Source organism: Hemibagrus wyckioides, linkage group LG05, assembly GCF_019097595.1.
Source record: "Hemibagrus wyckioides isolate EC202008001 linkage group LG05, SWU_Hwy_1.0, whole genome shotgun sequence".
NCBI classification, from domain to species: Eukaryota; Metazoa; Chordata; class Actinopteri; order Siluriformes; family Bagridae; genus Hemibagrus; species Hemibagrus wyckioides.
Window position 1 is genome coordinate 24910807 of NC_080714.1, and position 18412 is coordinate 24929218.

Below are 18412 nucleotides of genomic sequence, written 5' to 3' on the forward strand. Positions count from 1 at the left end.
TGGATGTGGATCTGGATCAGACGTCTGACACCATTTCAATATAGCAGGGTTGATGACTTGTAAGACATGGGAAATCCGATTGCTTAAGGACGTTTTTGTCTGAAATTTGGCCCACATCGTGTACTCGTGTAAACAAAAATGCACACGCAAGCGCAATTCATGTCCACGAATAGAAAACGCAACCGTGAAATGCAATTGAAAATGATCCGGGAAATTCTTCCATACAAATACGTAAAGACAAGCTAAACCACGAAGACGAAAATAAAGCAAAAAGAAAGGATTTGCGTACATTTAACATCTCTCTTTTTGCAGGACCGAATCCGTGGCGGAGAAAATGCTCACCAACTGGTTCACGTTCCTCCTGCATCGCTTCCTCAAGGTTTGCTACATTTTCTTGTCGAGATTTTCTCTGAATCTATTTTCCATTTCTGAAGCTTGATGAAACATTGAGTACAGGCCCTGAGATCTGGCAGCTCTTAGCAAGACGCGTTCACACGATGAGTCGCTGCCAAGCTGGCACAGGCTTAGCTTCAGGAATGCCACAGTTTCACCCCAGACTCAAAACAATCCCTCAGCGACCGGCTGGGCATTCTTCCAAACCCACTTCCTGTCAGGTGCTCCCTGACCCCCTCGAGCAAAATGTTCAACATACCCCGAAAGCTGCATCGGCGCTGCTCAGATGAACCCCTGTTCATATCACTAACATCGGGCCCATTGTGTGCTCCAGGAGAGAAACGCTCCTCGGAATGCAGTCGTGGCTGAACGCCAAGTCCCATCAGTGCAGATGTTTAAGTCTTCCGGCCACCACCCTGGCCATCAGGAGCAAATACATAGAAATGATTAGGGATCATCTTTCGGTGTTATATTCATGGTGATATAATGGCTTTAGACCGCGTTCTATTGCGAAAACATCCAGAAAACGAATTTCCACACCAACTTTTTGTTAGTATAACAACATGTCATGTTGAGAAAGGTCAATAGGCAAAGTATTAACTCCTCTGCCCTGAAAACTTCCACAATATCAATGCTTATACTTTTTTCTTTGTCGAGTTAAAACACATCCAAATTTTAGATCACGTGAAGTCTTTATGTACGGTAACCACGGACTATACAGATCCTTGGTTACCATAGAAACAATAACATTCATTTAAACCTTTGATATGAATTACAGCCTGAACCACCGTTCTGTAAAAAAAAAAAAAAAAACCTCCTGGCCAATCAGAATCGAGAATGGCGCTGGAGTGTCTAATCATTCTTTTGTCGCTCCGTTGCTTTTGTCTGCCTGTCTCTCTCTCTCTCTCTCTCTTTCTCTCCCTTCTCCGTCGCTCCCCCGCTCGGGGTCTGTGTGCACGCCTAGCCGAGTGAGCATGAGGATGTCAGGCTGTAATTAATAATGTCAAGCTGATCTAGCCTAAGGACTAAATAACAGCCTTCCTTCAGTATCACTGCTTAGTCATCAATAGCTTTTAAGTGGATAATTGGCGAGTTCTTTGCTCCTCGCAAATGCCATCGAAAAAAAGGAATGTGATTGGGCATCTACAGTCTCTCTGAGCTCTGGTCTCTCAGTCTGCTCCACTCTTCCCTGCTCATTCTCCCGTCTTCTGTACCTCTTATGTACTGCATCTATTTCTGTAGCTGTAAATCACATGAAGCTTTTGAATGCCATTTCCTAAAAAATGAAATAATGCATTCGATTGTCAATAATGTTGACCTCTTAAGTGTCGTCACGTCTCTTTTGTCTTTCGTTCCGCAGGAATGTGCAGGAGAGCCGCTGTTCATGCTGTACTGCGCTATAAAGCAGCAGATGGAGAAAGGGCCGATCGACGCCATCACCGGGGAGGCGCGCTACTCGCTCAGCGAGGACAAGCTCATCCGACAGCAGATCGACTACAAGCAGCTGGTCAGTGTGTGTGTGTGTGTGTGTGTGTGTGTGTGTGCGCACTCTCACCTCCCATAATGCCTCTCCCGTTTCCCATCATACAACCCCCCCTTCCCTTACCCCTACCACTACCACCATCACCCCCTCCTCCTCTCTACTCCCCCATCACCCGGCAGATCCGCTGGGGCCAGGTGTTTGACTTCGGTTCGATACTAGAACACACACCCGAGCGAAAAGGGAGCAAATGATGTATCTTACAACTTGCGCTATAACGGGTCGCCGGATCGATGGGAGTGTTTTCGAGCAGCGCCGTTTACTCCCATTAACATTCAGCCGGTGGAGTCTGAAGGTTAGCTTAAACCCGCTGTTATTCAGGGCTCGGCGCATGCTCCCTTCTACACCGTTATGATAGATGAGTTACTAAGGTTTCAGTTCCTCTGCTGCCGCTGAAATATATATGCCTCCCAGAGCGCCGACGCCCATCAGACAGATGAGGACAGGCCGTGTAGTGAATGCAGAGAGCGCAGGAGAAAGAGGAGCACACGTAAGGCAGAAAGGATGAAAATGCCGCTACGGTTTCTGCAGTACCATCACTGTGTTTTATATAAGAAGGAGATTAATACTAGTAACAGGACGTGAAAGGGAAGCCATATAACCTGCTCAGGGCTAGTAACAGGAAATGTAATGAAACATCATCTTCTTTTCGTCTTATGTAGATGATGCTGAACTGTTTCTCATGGCAGCAATTTTGACACTAAAGTGTGCACATGCATGCACACAGGTTTGGCTCGGGTCACGTCATTAGATTATAGCTAGAAGATAAATAATTATTTGTTTTAATCATTTACAGCCAACACACAACCATTTGGGTGCTAAAACATCATGTCTCTTTATTATTTTAATTCAGTATTTAAATCTGATAACAGCGGACAGCCTTAGATCTTCTTGAATTTGCCTTTTTGTGAATTTGCTAAATATATAGAAATCGGTACTCCCTATAGAACTAGCTGTTGTTCATAAGTGTGACAGTTTTCCCCTTTTCTTGCAGTAGTTGCTAAGTTCCTACATAGCTCTGGTTCATACACTCTCATGTCTACACACTGTGCCTATTAATTCAATTAAATAATAATGATAATATAAATATAATCACAGATTCCATTAATAGGGGTCCAAAGCACTACATGCAAATGGTTAATACCTGTTTAGTCATTCCTTTGCTTTATTTATTTATTTTTTTCTTAACACTTTCACATGTATAACGATTATCCCTGACATTCAAGTATGAACAGATAATGAACGAACATAATAATAGCCCCAAACAGCAATCATCGGGGTCCAAGCACTTTTCCACAAATGACTAAAAATTGCTGCCAATTTAATCAATTCATTCCTTTTACGTTGTTGTTTGCTTCTTTTCATGACATTTATTCATTCATGAAGGGATTTTTTAAAGTCGTGGTGGTGGTGTTTTTTTAGGAAAAGACAGACAGACAGACAGACAGACAGACAGACAGACAGACAGGCAGGCAGGCAGGCAGATAGATAGATAGATAGATAGATAGATAGATAGATAGATAGATAGAAAGAATCCACAAGCACAGGTAGTAAGGTAATAAATTAAACAAGATGGAAAGATAAATGGTGAAATTTATCTTACGTAGGTTCGAGAAAATATACCACAATTTTTTCTAACAAAAAGTGAAATATTTTCTCAGAACTACTAAATATGATGCTTGAGGTAATGTCCTGGACGTTTAAAACTTTTAAGGGTTTAAAATTACATTTATAAAGAACAAAAAAATACACAAACTCCCTGATTAATCATGGTGCCTATTAAAAAAGAGCAGACTTTTCCTCTGGCTCGGTCTCCTTCCAAACAGCCCTGCCAGGAAAGCCTGCACTTTAAACCACTACTGATTTATTTAAACACACATGACCCGCACCTTTTAAAAATACTCCAGGTAAAAAGTCCTCACGCGAAACCAGGAAAATCGTTTTGAGAGATTTTTGTTTGATGTACAGAGAGAGAGCGAGAGAGAGAGGGAGAAAGTGAAGTTTAGTCGTCTCGGTTAAAGCTGTGGGAGATCAGTAACCGCTCAATGCCAGTCTATTCAGCATGGATCAGCTTAGAGGAATCGATAAGCAGTGAAGTCATGCAGATGTCTTAGCACTTAGTCCTAAACATGTTCTCCTCAGGGGAGTGTCTGGAAAGGTCAAGGTCCATAGAATGGCCTGCGTAAGGAGTCATATTTTTCAAGATTAAGATATTATCATTCAAAACTGATCCTGGATCAGCGTTTTAACCCCCAGATTGAATTAGTTCAAACGGAATTTATTAGAATTATGCAAATCTAGTGTTGCATAATTTATTAACTGTTGTGGCTGCCGTGCTATCTTTTCAGTCAGCAAAAGCTGTTTCGAAAGAGTCAACCCACTATACCAACGTTGCCTTCAGCACGTGATTTTTCACACGTTTTTTTTTTTGTTGTTGTTGTTGTTGACAGTTCTATTTTTAGCCCAAGTTTGGTTCTTACCAGTGAGAGGTGACGTGAATAACACTGATGATCTCCTCATCATGGCACCTGTTAGTGGGTGGGATATATTAAGCAGCAAGTCAACATTTTCTCCTCAAAGTTGATGTGTTAGAAGCAGGAAAAATGGGCAAGAGTAAGGATTTGAGCGAGTTTGATGAAGGGCCGAATTGTGACCACTGGATCAGAGCATCTCCAGAACTCTTCAGCTCTTGTGGGGTGTTCCCGGTCTGCAGTGGTCAGTATCTATCAAAAGTGGTCCAAGGCTCATTGATGCACGAGGGGAGTGAAGGCTGGCCCGTGTGATCCGATCCAACAGACGAGCTACTGTTGCTCAAACTGCTGAAGAAGTTAATGCTGGTTCTGATAGAAAGGTGTCAGAATACATGCATGATGGGCCAGGGCTGTTTTGGCAGCAAAAGGAGGACCTAATGTTATGCTTGGTCAGTGTACATTTTTTTAGTTGAGTTTGCACGAAATTCTGGGTATGACCTAATGCTAAGTTTTCAAAATTTCAGTTTAGATTTATCCTAATCATGTGGTCATCCTGAGTGACTCACATTTTATTAAGCTAAACAATTTGTCTGTTTAACATTCAGTCCATTGGTGCCTGAACCCTAATTTATATTAGGAGTAATAATAGGATTAATAAAAAGCACTTTACATATAAATGATTAGATTAGATTAGATTAGATTAGATTAGATTAGAAAGGGACACACCGGGGAGCCAGAGGACTGCCAGGACTGTTGTAACCTTTCACTAATGATCACTAAGCGAAGTGAAGCCACAGATGCTAAGAGCAAGTCACAAGTGCCAACTGCATTGTACTAATGACCCGATTAGCACTGCACCCAGGGCCTTCGAATGAATTTACATACACCGACGGCATTGTGTGAACACCCTCGCTGTGTAAACATATCAAGGCGCTTGGCAATCACGATCAGCAGCAACATCTTTAATAGAATTTGGCCTGAGCTACAGGAGACAAGGCAGAGGGAAAGAGAGACAGAGATATAATATCACCTCGTGTGAAATGGACTGTAATTTTATTCATCTTATTCCACAGCGCTAACTTTGTTTTTATTTATTAATGAAAGATCTTATCCGTTTAATGTGGAACATTGATGAATGAAGTTATCGTCTATGTTATAGCAGCGATAAACAGTCTCGCCAACCTCTTGTCATGTTACCAAGAAACCTTCTATTCTGATGAACGATGGAAAGCTACAAAATGGCTGACATTAGGCACCTAAGGTGTGTCCACAAACGTTAGCTATATTAGTATGCATTAGTTAGTAGATTAATTCTAGTGTATGTGTTAGTTTTAAAGAAAGATCTGTATTTGAAGGTTTGCGAGCCATTACTAAATTCTTAAACTATTTGCTCAGCTTTATGCTTGAACTGGACTTTACCTCATGCTCAAGTCACCTTTTTACCAGAGGCCAAAAAATGGTATTTCAGCACTGAGTGTCTTTGTCAGGTTACACTCCACAGTGGTTTAATGGATCGTATGAAAGTAGACACTCAGAGATTTAAGATTTAGTATCTATTCATAAGTATTTCTGGGCTTTTTTGCCGACTAGGTGTGATGTATTCATAGAAAAGCTTCTAAAAAAACAAAATACTGGTTATTTTTTTCTCACACAAATGTTTCTGTCTTCAAAGTAAATGTTGACATCAAACCCATTTCTGCTCTCTGAGATGCCCCGAGTGCTTGTTCATCTAAAAAGCAGCTCAAATTTGAAGGTGTTTATTTTCAACCACTAAAATTCTGTGTAAGAGGGGAAAAACAAGCAAACGTCTCACACTGAAAGCCAAAACAATGAGTCCTGACTCATTTTATATCAGACTTGTGACGATAAAATGGGAAAATGTCCCATCAGGCGATTTCCATCCCAGCAGCAGAATGGATCACCTGTGTGCTGGTGAAAAGGGTTAAAAGAACCTACTAGATACGTCCTGATACAGAACTAATTTTATTGTGATAATAACTGCCACTCTGTCGGCTTCCTGACTTGTTTAGCTTTCATGTCTCCGTTTCTCCTACAACGTGTGAACCACATCTTCTCATTTGTAGCTCCATTGCTCTTACACGCTCGTTTCTCTATATATTTTTCTCCTAATCGATTTGTCAGTGTTTACTAAAAGCCTGAACTCCGTGTGCCGCAGACCGTATTCGGCGGCGGCTTTGCAGTTAACGTTTATACCGTGGTGTTGATCAATCGCACTGAAATAGTGTGTGGATTGATCGGTGTGGGCCGGGATAAATCAGCCTCCAAGTCTGTAGAGACCTTCAGCTCTCGAATGGAAGGCAGACGTCTTTATTTTAACCATACACCTTTTGCAATAGCGATAAGACAAACGTATTTATTTTTTTGCTTAATTTCTCCACTAATTGTTGGCTAGCAACCTCTCTTCATCCTCTTCTATCGTTGTCTTTCTGTCCACCAGACTCTGATGTGCATTCCTCCAGAGATAGACGCCGGCACGGAGGTCCCCGTGAAGGTGCTGAACTGTGATACAGTGACTCAGGTGAAAGATAAGCTGCTGGATGCGGTGTATAAAGGAATCCCGTACTCACAGAGACCACAGGCTGATGACATGGACCTCGGTACGAGCACATCGTATCTCTCGCACAGCTACTTTTATTCATGCATTATTGAAAATCTTTAGCAGGGGTCCTCATTATAAATAGATTGTAACCAGGCTTCTTATACTTTCTGCACTTCTCCACTGCCGCCTTAATGACCGTAGCACATCAGTTGGACACGGTCATAAAATAATTAATAATTAACACTCCACATCTATATACTTTTTTTTTTTTAATATAGATCTGGTTAATCGCAGCTTTAAATCTTTGTTCCAAGCAATATGTAGTAATCTTGAAATGTAGCCATGGCAACAAGCATGGATAATAAATGAAGCCTTTGGTTACTCTTTATCACCTTAGCTCTATAAGTTTACCTGCGTGAAAAGGAATCATTAATAGGCCAGAGTGCTCGGAATTGTTAACCGAGAGCGACAAGAGCCGAGCAGAATCCCTCCTGCCGAGATGTAACATAGCAGCCATCATGTAATACTATCTTATTGATTCGTGGAGGTGTGGGAGTCGGAAGGTTAGCCGAACATTTAATCATTTCTGTTTGCTATTTCCGTATGACTTTCTTTAATCTTTATAAGCTTGATAACACCCACTGATGGGTCTTAATGTCGCACAGATTTGGCAGAAAATACAAATCATTGCATCTGTTACTTTCGGACATTAGAATTACGGTTTATTGCTTACGCGTACAAGGACGCTAATATGTAGGAGTCTGTATATTCACTCCTTAGTATGAATGACTGCATACTAATTAGCTTTCTATCTATCAGTGTTCCCTGACTTGTCGTCTTGTTTCATCAGAATGGAGACAGGGACGACTCACCAGAATCATCCTTCAAGACGAAGACGTCACCACGAAGATCGAGAGCGACTGGAAGCGTCTGAACACGCTGGCGCATTACCAGGTTGGACGAGTCTCTGACAAACATGTGACAGATACAGATGTCTCTTGTATTAGTTACTGACTCTCGTCTGTTTCCTTTTTCCTCCATTTTTTTTTTTTTTTGCGCAGGTGACAGATGGCTCAGTGGTGGCTCTGGTTCAGAAGCAAGTGTCTGCGTATAACATCGCCAACTCATTCACATTTACGCGCTCGCTCAGTCGATACGGTACACGCTCTCTCTCTTTCTTTCATCAACTTCCAGCGTGACACATTCTTGTCTTTTTGTCCTTTTACCCATCATATGCTGTCTTGCCAAAGAAATTGCCTCTTTTCACTGATCCAGCTCCACTTCTATTGATCTAAAATCTCAGAAAAACACTACCGTTCGTCTAGGATCAGTGTGACAAGGTCAGTTCATTCATCTTGAAGTCCTGCTCACTGCCACGTTACTGCATTCATCGCCGCTCAGTTTCGCTCAGTTTGGTCCCACGGAGACCTTTATTGAGCCAAAAAGAAGCTGAAAGCCCTGATATTATTACTTGCAAATGGCTCGTGACAGCTGAACTAAAGCACATGTTGGACAGAAGCTGTTAAACTTCTTTACAATAAGAAAGATTGTTTTACGTTGAATTATTTAGTTTCTTCAGAACATTTTGTTTCTATAGACTTTTTAACACTCGGTGTGAAAAATCTCTGCGCTCTCAGTGCTGAACCTGAAAAAAAGGACAACGACTCCAGACAGTAATTTCCTTAACTGAAGGTACATTGTGTACCAGAGCATGATCTGTCATTATCTGACATTGTGTGGGTTTTATGTGCTATTCCGGTACAGAGAGCTTGCTCAGGACTTCCAGCAGTCCAGACAGCCTGCGCTCTCGAGCACCCATGATCACCCCTGACCAGGAGACCGGCACCAAACTGTGGCACCTGGTGAAAAACCACGAGCATGCAGACCAGCGCGAAGGAGACCGCAGCAGCAAGATGGTGTCCGAGATTTACCTCACACGGCTTCTGGCTACGAAGGTATTCACACATTTAATCATCTACCTGTCCATCCAACCAACCATCTATCTATCTATCTATCTATCTATCTATCTATCTATCTATCTATCTATCTATCTATCTATCTATCTATCTATCTATCTATCTATCTATCTATCTATCTATCTATCTATCTATCTATCTATCTATCTATCTATCTATCTATCTATTCATTCATCTGTCTGTACATTTGTTAAAATCCATCCATCTATTTGCTTGTCCATCAAACCAACTGTTTATTGGTCTGTCCATATTTTCAAATCCATCCATGTATTCAACATCCATCCAACCATTTATTTGTCCATCTATCGATCCATTCATCTCTACACATCCACTGATCATCTACCTATCTATCCACTCAGCCATTTATTTGTTTGTCCATCCATCCATCCATCCATTCATCTCCACCCATCCATCCATTCATCTACCTATCTATCCATCTCCACACATCCATCCATTCATCTACCTGTCCATCCATCCATCTGTCTATCCATCCATCTATCATCTACCTATTCATCCATTTCCACAAATCCATCCATTCATCTGCCTATCCATCTATGTATTTGTCCATCTATTTATCCATCCATCTGTCTGTCCATCATTTCAAATCCATCCATCTGGTCAACATTTGTCCTTCCATTCATCCAACAATTTATTTGGCTGTCCATCCATCCATCCATCTCCACATATCTATGTATCATCTACCCCTCCATCCTTCTAACTATATATCTGTACTTCCTTCCATCCATCTATACACATATATTGCACAAACAAATATCTAACCTTTCCATTCCATATCCATTCAGCAATCCATCCATTTATTCATCCACCTAATCAACCATTTAGCCATCTATCCATCCGACCATTCAACAGTTGTAACAACACTCATACTTCCTTGTATGTCTATCCAGACCGTCAGGGCTCTCAGTGTCTGATCATCACACGTTTTAGCAAGCTCACTCCCAGTCTAGCATTCTGGCCCATAAAGCTGGCTAACTGAGTTACTACTATATAAACTTGGCCTGATTTATTCCCGAGCATTATTGAAGCTAATCACAAATCAAAGTTAAGATTAAAAGGACATAAAGGCTTTGATTTGTGTGCACCGAGCAGCAGTATTTATGGCATATAGGCTGTATTCATTTCATGATGCTGAACTAAGCTGCATTATATGTGAACAATGTGTCTTCCTCAAGGCTCTCAGCAGGCGTAACTGAGAAGCTGCACTGAGAGCAACGATAACGCTAGCAGAACTCCTCATAATGGCTGATGCGCTGATCGAAGTGTGGTGCACATGTTGAGCCGAGCATAAAATTCTAACCGTCTGCTGTGTTTGCTGCACGGTCAGGGCACGCTGCAGAAGTTTGTGGATGATTTGTTCGAGACGGTGTTCAGTACGGCCCACCGTGGCAGCGCACTGCCTCTGGCCATCAAGTACATGTTCGACTTTCTGGATGAGCAGGCGGACAAGAGACAGATCAGTGACCCAGATGTGCGTCACACCTGGAAGAGCAACTGGTGAGCCAACACTCACACACACGCAAACACACACGGATATGAATATATTTATAGTACTTTACAACACATGATACACTACTTATTCAATGAAAGTACATCTCTCTCTCTCTCTCTCTCAGCTTGCCTTTACGGTTCTGGGTGAACGTGATCAAGAATCCACAGTTTGTGTTCGACATCCATAAGAGCAGCATCACGGACGCATGTTTGTCGGTTGTGGCTCAGACCTTCATGGACTCGTGCTCAACATCAGAGCACCGTCTAGGCAAAGACTCGCCATCCAATAAGCTGCTTTACGCTAAAGATATCCCCAATTACAAGAGCTGGGTGGAGAGGTATGAGATCATTAAAATCTTTTTTGCTTTGTTTGAATCTGAGCAACTTTTCCTAGCCATTTGTGTTGAAAAAGTAACTTACGTAAAGACATAGTTTAGCTGTACAGTAACACCTCACATATCCGCGAGGTTACGTTCCAGGACCCATCGCGAATGACGAAGTTTCGCGGATGCTCTGTGGAGTCACTAACAATGCTAATACTGTACTGTAAATGCTTATTTTTAAAGTTTAAACCCCAGTCATGCTCCCAAAACACTTTAATTTCATTTATAAGTTAGCTTAATACATTACCCTTAAAAAAGAAATAAATGTTTGACGTAAAAATAGAGTACAGTATCGCCTGTATAAAAACCAAGGTGATAAAAAATCACCGAGATCACTTATTCACGGAATATACATGCGTGTTGAACCGAGTACAAGGCGCGGGGAGCGCATACAAAGCATCATAGCTACCAGCCAATCACTAGCTAGGTAAAACTGTTAATGCACTGTGATTGGCTACTTCCAACCCTTCCAGCCAATAGTGTGTCTGTAATGGCTGTACTGTACGTACGTGATATCGGCGACGTTCGATATAATTAAGATAACATTTATATTTAATTCATATTGATATTTTGTTGATTTTACTTTTATATTATATATAAACTAAATTTTTCTCAAATATTTCTCATTAAAAGCATGAAAATGTATAAATTGCCACGAAAATTAGCCATAAACACTTTTGCAGGATTTTGCGGGTCTGCGAAAAATTCGTGGATGCAAATTAGTTAGGTTCCAGTGAAAATTTCGCGGATCAGTGGAGTCGCGAATTGTGAGACGCGGATCTGCGAGGTATTTGCTTGATCTGTAACTTATCTGGAATCCCATACGTGATGCTACTTTGAGCTTGATGAGATCATAGAAAGTTATTTTAAGTACATTTTAATGGAGGAATGATAGAATTAGCTATTTGTTTTCTGCATTTAACAAATTGTTCATGTTGAATTTATCAATTCTTGCCTGATACTCCTTCCTGCAAAGATCATGTTTGGTAACCAGGTTGTGGTAAAAAATGGTAGTTGATCATGTTGTGTCGCTAGGTTTCACAGCAAAATGGACATAAGTATGATCCTTTCAATTTGTAATCATTATATACTGCATGAGCCATCCTCAGCCATATTGGGGTAATGCTAGAACTATGTTTGAGATATATGAAAAAGAAAAAAACTTCAGCAAAGCCTGTAGGCACCAGGACATCTTGTAGGAAATTTCCGAACGTTTTTTTTTTTTGCCAATCCGCCATATGCCTTCTTTGATTACCAAACATACCGTTGCATATTGTTATGGAATGAAACTTGTTCCTTTGTAAACACCCTCACAGTCAGCAGGGGCAGTGAGGTTGTGTTGTGATTTTGGCATGCTGGCAAATTCACATTGATTGCTGGGAATAAGGAGAGCATTGATCTCGTGTGTGTGTGTGTGTGTGTTTGTGTGTGTTTTCAGGTACTACAGAGACATTAGCAAGATGCCGAGTATCAGCGATCAAGACATGGACGCCTATCTGGTGGAGCAGTCCCGTCTCCATGGCAGCGAATTCAACACACTGAGCGCACTCAATGAGCTCTATTTTTACATCAACAAGTACAAAGAGGAGGTGGGTTCAGTTCACAGCGTTCCCACAGGATCCATTCACACCCGTTTCACACTGATCCCAGACCTGCTTTATTCCATTTCACTGTTAACAGTTTTAATTCTCTCCGAAATGATTGGATGTTTCTTTCTCCTTATGTGGTTGTAAGCAACAGCTTTTATTCCGGTGTAACAGAAAGACTGAGTCATGTGATCAGGGAACGAGAACGCTTGGTTAAATATGTTTGGCTTTATTTACTGACGTCTGTTTTCTGCTAGATTTAACTATCCATTCGTCCATCTATTCAGCCACACAGTACATTTATTGATTTATTCCTCTCTTCCTCCCTCAAGTACTCAATCCTTCCATTCCTTAAATAGCTCATTCATCGTCGATCTATCCATCCTTCAGATAGTTAGTCCATAAATATATCCACCCACCCCTATTAGTCCATATTATCCTTATAATATAGACTCCTTATAATCCTTACATTATTAGTCCACCTATTCTTATAATGCTTAGACTTTCCATCCTTAGTATAATTTATTAAAATATTTAGTCCATCTATCCCTCAAATAGTCCATTCATCTGTCCATCCATCTTATATAAAGTCCATCCATCCATCCATCCATTCATGCCAATATATGTAAGTCAATCTATCTTCCCATCCATACCTCATATTGTAAATCCATCCTTCCCTTATAATGTAATTCCATCCATCCATCCCTCATAAGTCCATCCATCCTCCATATTGTAAGTTCATCTATCTACCAATCCATCCACCAAACCCTTATATTGTAAATCCATCCATCCATCCTCTATATTGTAAGTCCATCCACCTACCAATTCATCCAACCATCCCTCATATTGTAAATCCATCCATCCCTCTTATTGTAAGACCATTTATCCATCCATCCATCCATCCCTCATAAGCTCCCTCATCCCTTAAAGTATTGTTTCATATGTCACTAAAATTCTTAGTCCATCCATCGATCCATCCCACAAATTTTCCACCCATCCATCCATCCATCCCCAAATAGTTACTTAACCCATCCATCTTTCAAACAGAAAGTCCATCCATTATCCATCAAATAGTAAGTCCATTCATCGTTCCCTTAAATACTCGAAGCGTTCATCCCTCACTCAGGTAGTGAGTAGTCGATCCATTCATTCCTGAAACAATAAGTCCATCCATCCTTTTATCCTTGAAACAGTAAGTCCATCCATCAAACCAACCATCTATTCATCCATCCATCCATCCATTCATCCTTGAAACAGTAAGTCTACCCATTCATCCATCCATCCATCCATCAATCTTCTTGTCCCACAATTAGTCAAAACAACCATCCATCCCTCAAATAGTCAGTCTACTCCCCCACCCGAAAAACAGTAAGTCCATCACTCTTTCTTGAAGTCCATAATATATATATATATATATACCTTTATAAATATCTGTATTACAAGAGTAAGACTGTATCTATCCATCCATTCAAACTGATGTGCCAAGTGTGCACTGCGTCCTCGTTTTGAAACCACATTTTATGACCCTAATTCTACAGATTAAATGTTAAATGAAGTCGTTCCTGTAGAAGAAGACTTTTCTGTCCATCAGGGCAGCTGGGGCAGGGCTGTGCATCCTGCAAGACTTGTGTATTCTGTGAAATTAATAGCCTGTTATTTTAGTTTATTCATGGAACATGCAATCATCTATCCATCCACTTATCTACGTATCCAACCAACTGTTGCTCCAGCCGATCCATCTGTTTATCGATCTATCCATCTATTGAAGATTATGTTGATTAATAATTCATTGATCCAGGAGATAAGAGAAGCCAGTGTTCCTATAAACAGTGTGTGTTTGCAGTCATGTATATATAACCCCAGCTACATCAAAACACTCAACGGATTCATCAATACGGTTTATTTTGAGGTTTTCTTTTATTTAAAAAGGTCAATTATGAGCTGCAGAGGAACAAAAAAATCCATACTGGCCAAGCAGAGATGAGTTTTATATATTCATCCGGATTGCTTAAGAAAGTTGGTTAAGGAAAAAATCCATGAATTGCAAATTCCATTTTCCGTGAGACGGGGTCCGTTTTGATGTGCGTGTCTTATGAGATCATGCTTCATATTCATCCCGAGTTCCATTCAGCCTTTTCAAACGGTCCGTGACAAGAAAGCTGACTACGGAATATTGAATTAGAACATGTGTGTGTGTGTGTGTGTGTATACGTGTGTGTCTATCAGTTAATGGCTTCTCTTTCGCTCTCTCATCATGCAGATCTTGACGGCACTGGACAGAGACGGGTACTGCCGCAAACACAAACTGAGACACAAACTGGAACAAGCCATTAACCTGATGTCTGGCAGCAGCTGATGGAGCAGGAGGAGAGGAAGAGAAGAGGAAAGCAGAGGAGGGTGGGAAGGAGGGAAGGAGGAAGGAAGGGAAGAAGGGAGGGGATGAAGAGGGAAAGGGGTTGGCTGGAAGGCTCTGAGGAACTGACCGGCACTGAAACGTCCATAGCTTGTGATGGGAAGAGGAGAGACTAAACACACTGGACAATCAACACTCAAGCAACCACAGCACACGGACGCCCGATATTTCACGATTTCTCTGGACCAGAACCTGCACAGCCAAAACGCCGCCACTCTTCTCTCCATATTCTCTCTCTCTCTCTCTCTCTCTCTTTTTTCACTGTATGTTATTCTCAGTCTCAAGATTGAAGTTTCGTCTTTCCTCTGTTCTCCCATTAAGTTCTCTCTTTCTCTCTCTCTCTCTCTCTCTCTTTCTCTCTCTCTCTCTCTCTCTCTCTCTCACCATCGTTGCGAAGGCAAACTGCCAAAAAAAAAGAAAAAAAAAAAACTTTTGGAATCGGACAACTGTGGATCACTAAGATACATTCCAATAAGAAACGGCGACACGTGCCGTTGCCGTAGAAGCCGTGCTGAATCGTAAAGCCAGTGCCATGAAGGGGGAATTAAAGAAGCCGGAAGCAAAATGATGCAATTTAAAACAGTGACATTTGTAAGCTCTGAGAGAGAGGCCCGGTGTTCCGAGGGAATCTGAAAATTCAATTGAAGCCCTCACTTCTTAAAACGTGAGAAATGTGGGCATGGAATACTGGAACCACGTCCTCGTCTCAAACCAACAACAACCACAACAACAACAAAAAAAAGCGCCTTTTCTCTCATCCCTGTCTGTCGTGAATCTGGGGCCAAACGGACCTGAGCGGTGTGAATCAGCGTCCTTCAGAGCTTGCCTTTCTGTTAACGTCTGGACATATCCCTGAACCCCCGACTCGAACGTGGCCTCAAGCTGGCCATTTCTGCCCTAACGGGGTTTCTTCCCTTGATATTGTAACCCTTACCCCCGTACCCCTGTACCCCTACCCCAGTACCCTTCACCCAATCCTCGGTTCCTGCAATTTTTTTGTATTATACCACTGTGTAACTGTGAGGGTTGGAGTGTTTTAACTCAGATCTGTGGTCCTTCCCCGAAGGGAAAGGGTTATCGAGCGTCGTACTTTGATAAACAGGCATCCCAACCTAATAGATCCATCCATCCAAGAGCAATAAGTCGAGTTCAAAAAAACGGAAGCCATGAGTCGAAATTTCAGCGTCCCATTCCAAACCACGAAAACTCCCATCGTTTTACGTTTGCGTTCCGTCTCGCCGTTTCTGGAAAAATTCCGAAAAGGTATATTGTGTAACCTGTACACCAAGCACAACAAGGAAAAAAAAAACCTGTTTATCTTTTGATTATTTGATCAGTCGATCGATTTGAAAAGGCGTTCTGAGATTCCGCTGTAGGTAGTCGCAAGTCTCGGATATCCGTCTCCGCCGTTCTTTTCACGGCTCCTCGGTTCGTTCCCTTTGAAACTTAACGCCAATCCGAAACGTCGCGCTTCAATCCTGTCCGTATCCCGCAATCGACATGGCCTTAAATCATCCGTCCTTTTTTTATTTTCTGTGACGCTAGCGTCTCAAGGAAAAACACAAGGTACTCTGGGAAAAAAAAAAAAAATAAGTTGCAGCAAATTGGAAAATATTACCAGCTTCTTTTTTTTTTTTTTCTACACTATTTTCAGTTCTGCCCTTCCGTTTTTAATGGAGTATTTATTGTGCTTTCTAATTTATTGTGTTATTTATTATTCTCCAACGCAAGAATGTACGATACGCTATTTTGATGTACAGTATTCCCGATCGAGCATTTCATCCGTTTTTGCCGACGCTCCAGACTTTCCGTACATATCCGCTTTCTTAAAGTCGTCCACGAGGATTTATGCAGTTTCGTATTTTCATTATACCGTGTACGTTTTGAAGGTCAAAAGAGGTCAAAGTTATCCGAGCAGACTAATTGGGGGGAGGAAAAAAAAAACAAAAAACACCCCACACAAACGAAACAAAGCTGGAGTCAGCTGGGATTTGGAGTGTAGGAAGTCGTCCTTGGAAAATAGCCGGGCTTATTAATTATGCTTTCAGTTTTCAGGACTACGAACGCACAAGGACGTCTGGGTGATAAATCCGAAATGTATGTGCTTCAATGGCCTTTAGCGGAATTGAAATCTTCAAACATTTGCATAAATTATTAAGATTTCCCGTTTCAATTTGGACGGATCCCTCCGTTGCTTTTTCAAAGATTTCTCAATCCTGCATATCATCCAGTAGCTGCTCTGTTAATTCCCTAAAAACTTTTCGGCTACACACAAAAACGCCGCTAACCCGATCCAAACCTACTTGAATGTAATTCGGCCCAGTCTTAATTCCAGCTGGGACAAAAGACGTTCAGAGCGGGTCTCGTTCTCGTCAGACCGCACGAACGCGATTCCGAATCACTTTAAAAACTTCACGTCGTCTGAGTGAGGTGAACTGTGAGGTGTTCGTACCAGAATTCGGAGCTCGTTTGCATTTGAAACGCAGGCGGCGTGATAATTAAGTCGTATTCCTTTGAACGTTTTGTTTGTTTGTTTTTTCGTGGGGCGGAAGGAGAAGGAAGAGGAAGAGGTGGAGGAGGAGGAATGGGAATGGGTGGGGGGGAGGGTGGAGGCTCGTGTGGAATCTGGGTCTGGTGCAACAGGAGACGAAACGACTTGCGTGCTCGAGTGACGAAGGTGCCAGGTCAGCAGAGAAACCACTCAGTAAAATTAAAACCAATCATAAATCTACACCAAAAAAAAATGAAATATATAGAAATATATATATATATATATCTATATATCAAGATCAGTTTGATTGACCACATCTCGAGGTTTACATCCGAATTCCTGAACTGTGAGTAAAAGCCAAACGTACTGTCGGGAAGGGCCTCCTTCTCCGCATACGCACTGCCTGTAAGACTAACGGCCATCAGGGCGATTGATTTTCTGTTCGTTTTTCTCTCTCTCTCTCTCTCTCTCTCTCTCTCCTTTTTTTTTTTTTTTGTCTTAATAGAGAGTTAAACAATCCTCTAGCCATACGATCCGACGTCGTCTCTCTTCGTTTTTTTTTTTTTCTGTTTGTTCGTTTGCAGCACAGCCGTTCTAACATGCTTCGAGTGTGTAAAGTGAAGAAGAAGAAGAAGAAAAAAAGCGCTAAAAAATACTATTAAAAGCACCTGTACTCGTGAGGAAAAGAGGAGTGAGTGAAGGGGATAAAAATTGTGTTTTTCTGTAGAATCGCTAGAAGAAAAAAAATTTAAAAAATGTCTGTTTTTTGATCCATAACTACATTTCAGTCAGTGTTCTAGTTATTAAAAGACGTTTTAAAAAAGTAAAAAACATTAAAAAAAAAAAATCAACACATTTTTTGTCTCAGATGACTTGATTCTAATTTATTTGTTTGTTTTTTTTGGGGGGGGGTTTTATTTTGTTTTTTTGTCTGTTTCTCTCAAATGTTATAATCAATTATATGGTTGAGACTTGTTTACAGTTTCTAAAGATAAAAGGAGTTTTATTAACATTAACTATGTGTCTGGAGAGGAAGTAGCTTTGTCTGACTGAGGAATGAATGACTGCTTTGCCTAGTCCTTAATTCTAT

At 41.3% G+C, this 18412-nt stretch overlaps 1 protein-coding gene across 1 annotated transcript in view; it reads left to right on the forward strand.

Moving 5' to 3' along the window:
- Window positions 1–18169, forward strand: part of plxna3 (plexin A3) — a 200635-nt gene extending 182466 nt beyond the window's left edge. The window contains exons 23-32 of the mRNA XM_058389372.1: window positions 313–379; window positions 1754–1900; window positions 6863–7022; window positions 7815–7918; window positions 8026–8122; window positions 8729–8919; window positions 10286–10455; window positions 10575–10787; window positions 12271–12421; window positions 14679–18169. Of these exons, the coding sequence (XP_058245355.1) occupies window positions 313–379; window positions 1754–1900; window positions 6863–7022; window positions 7815–7918; window positions 8026–8122; window positions 8729–8919; window positions 10286–10455; window positions 10575–10787; window positions 12271–12421; window positions 14679–14774 (1396 nt within the window). The 3' untranslated portion in view covers window positions 14775–18169. The remainder of the gene's footprint in view (window positions 1–312; window positions 380–1753; window positions 1901–6862; window positions 7023–7814; window positions 7919–8025; window positions 8123–8728; window positions 8920–10285; window positions 10456–10574; window positions 10788–12270; window positions 12422–14678) is intronic.
- Window positions 18170–18412: the final 243 nt, after the last annotated feature.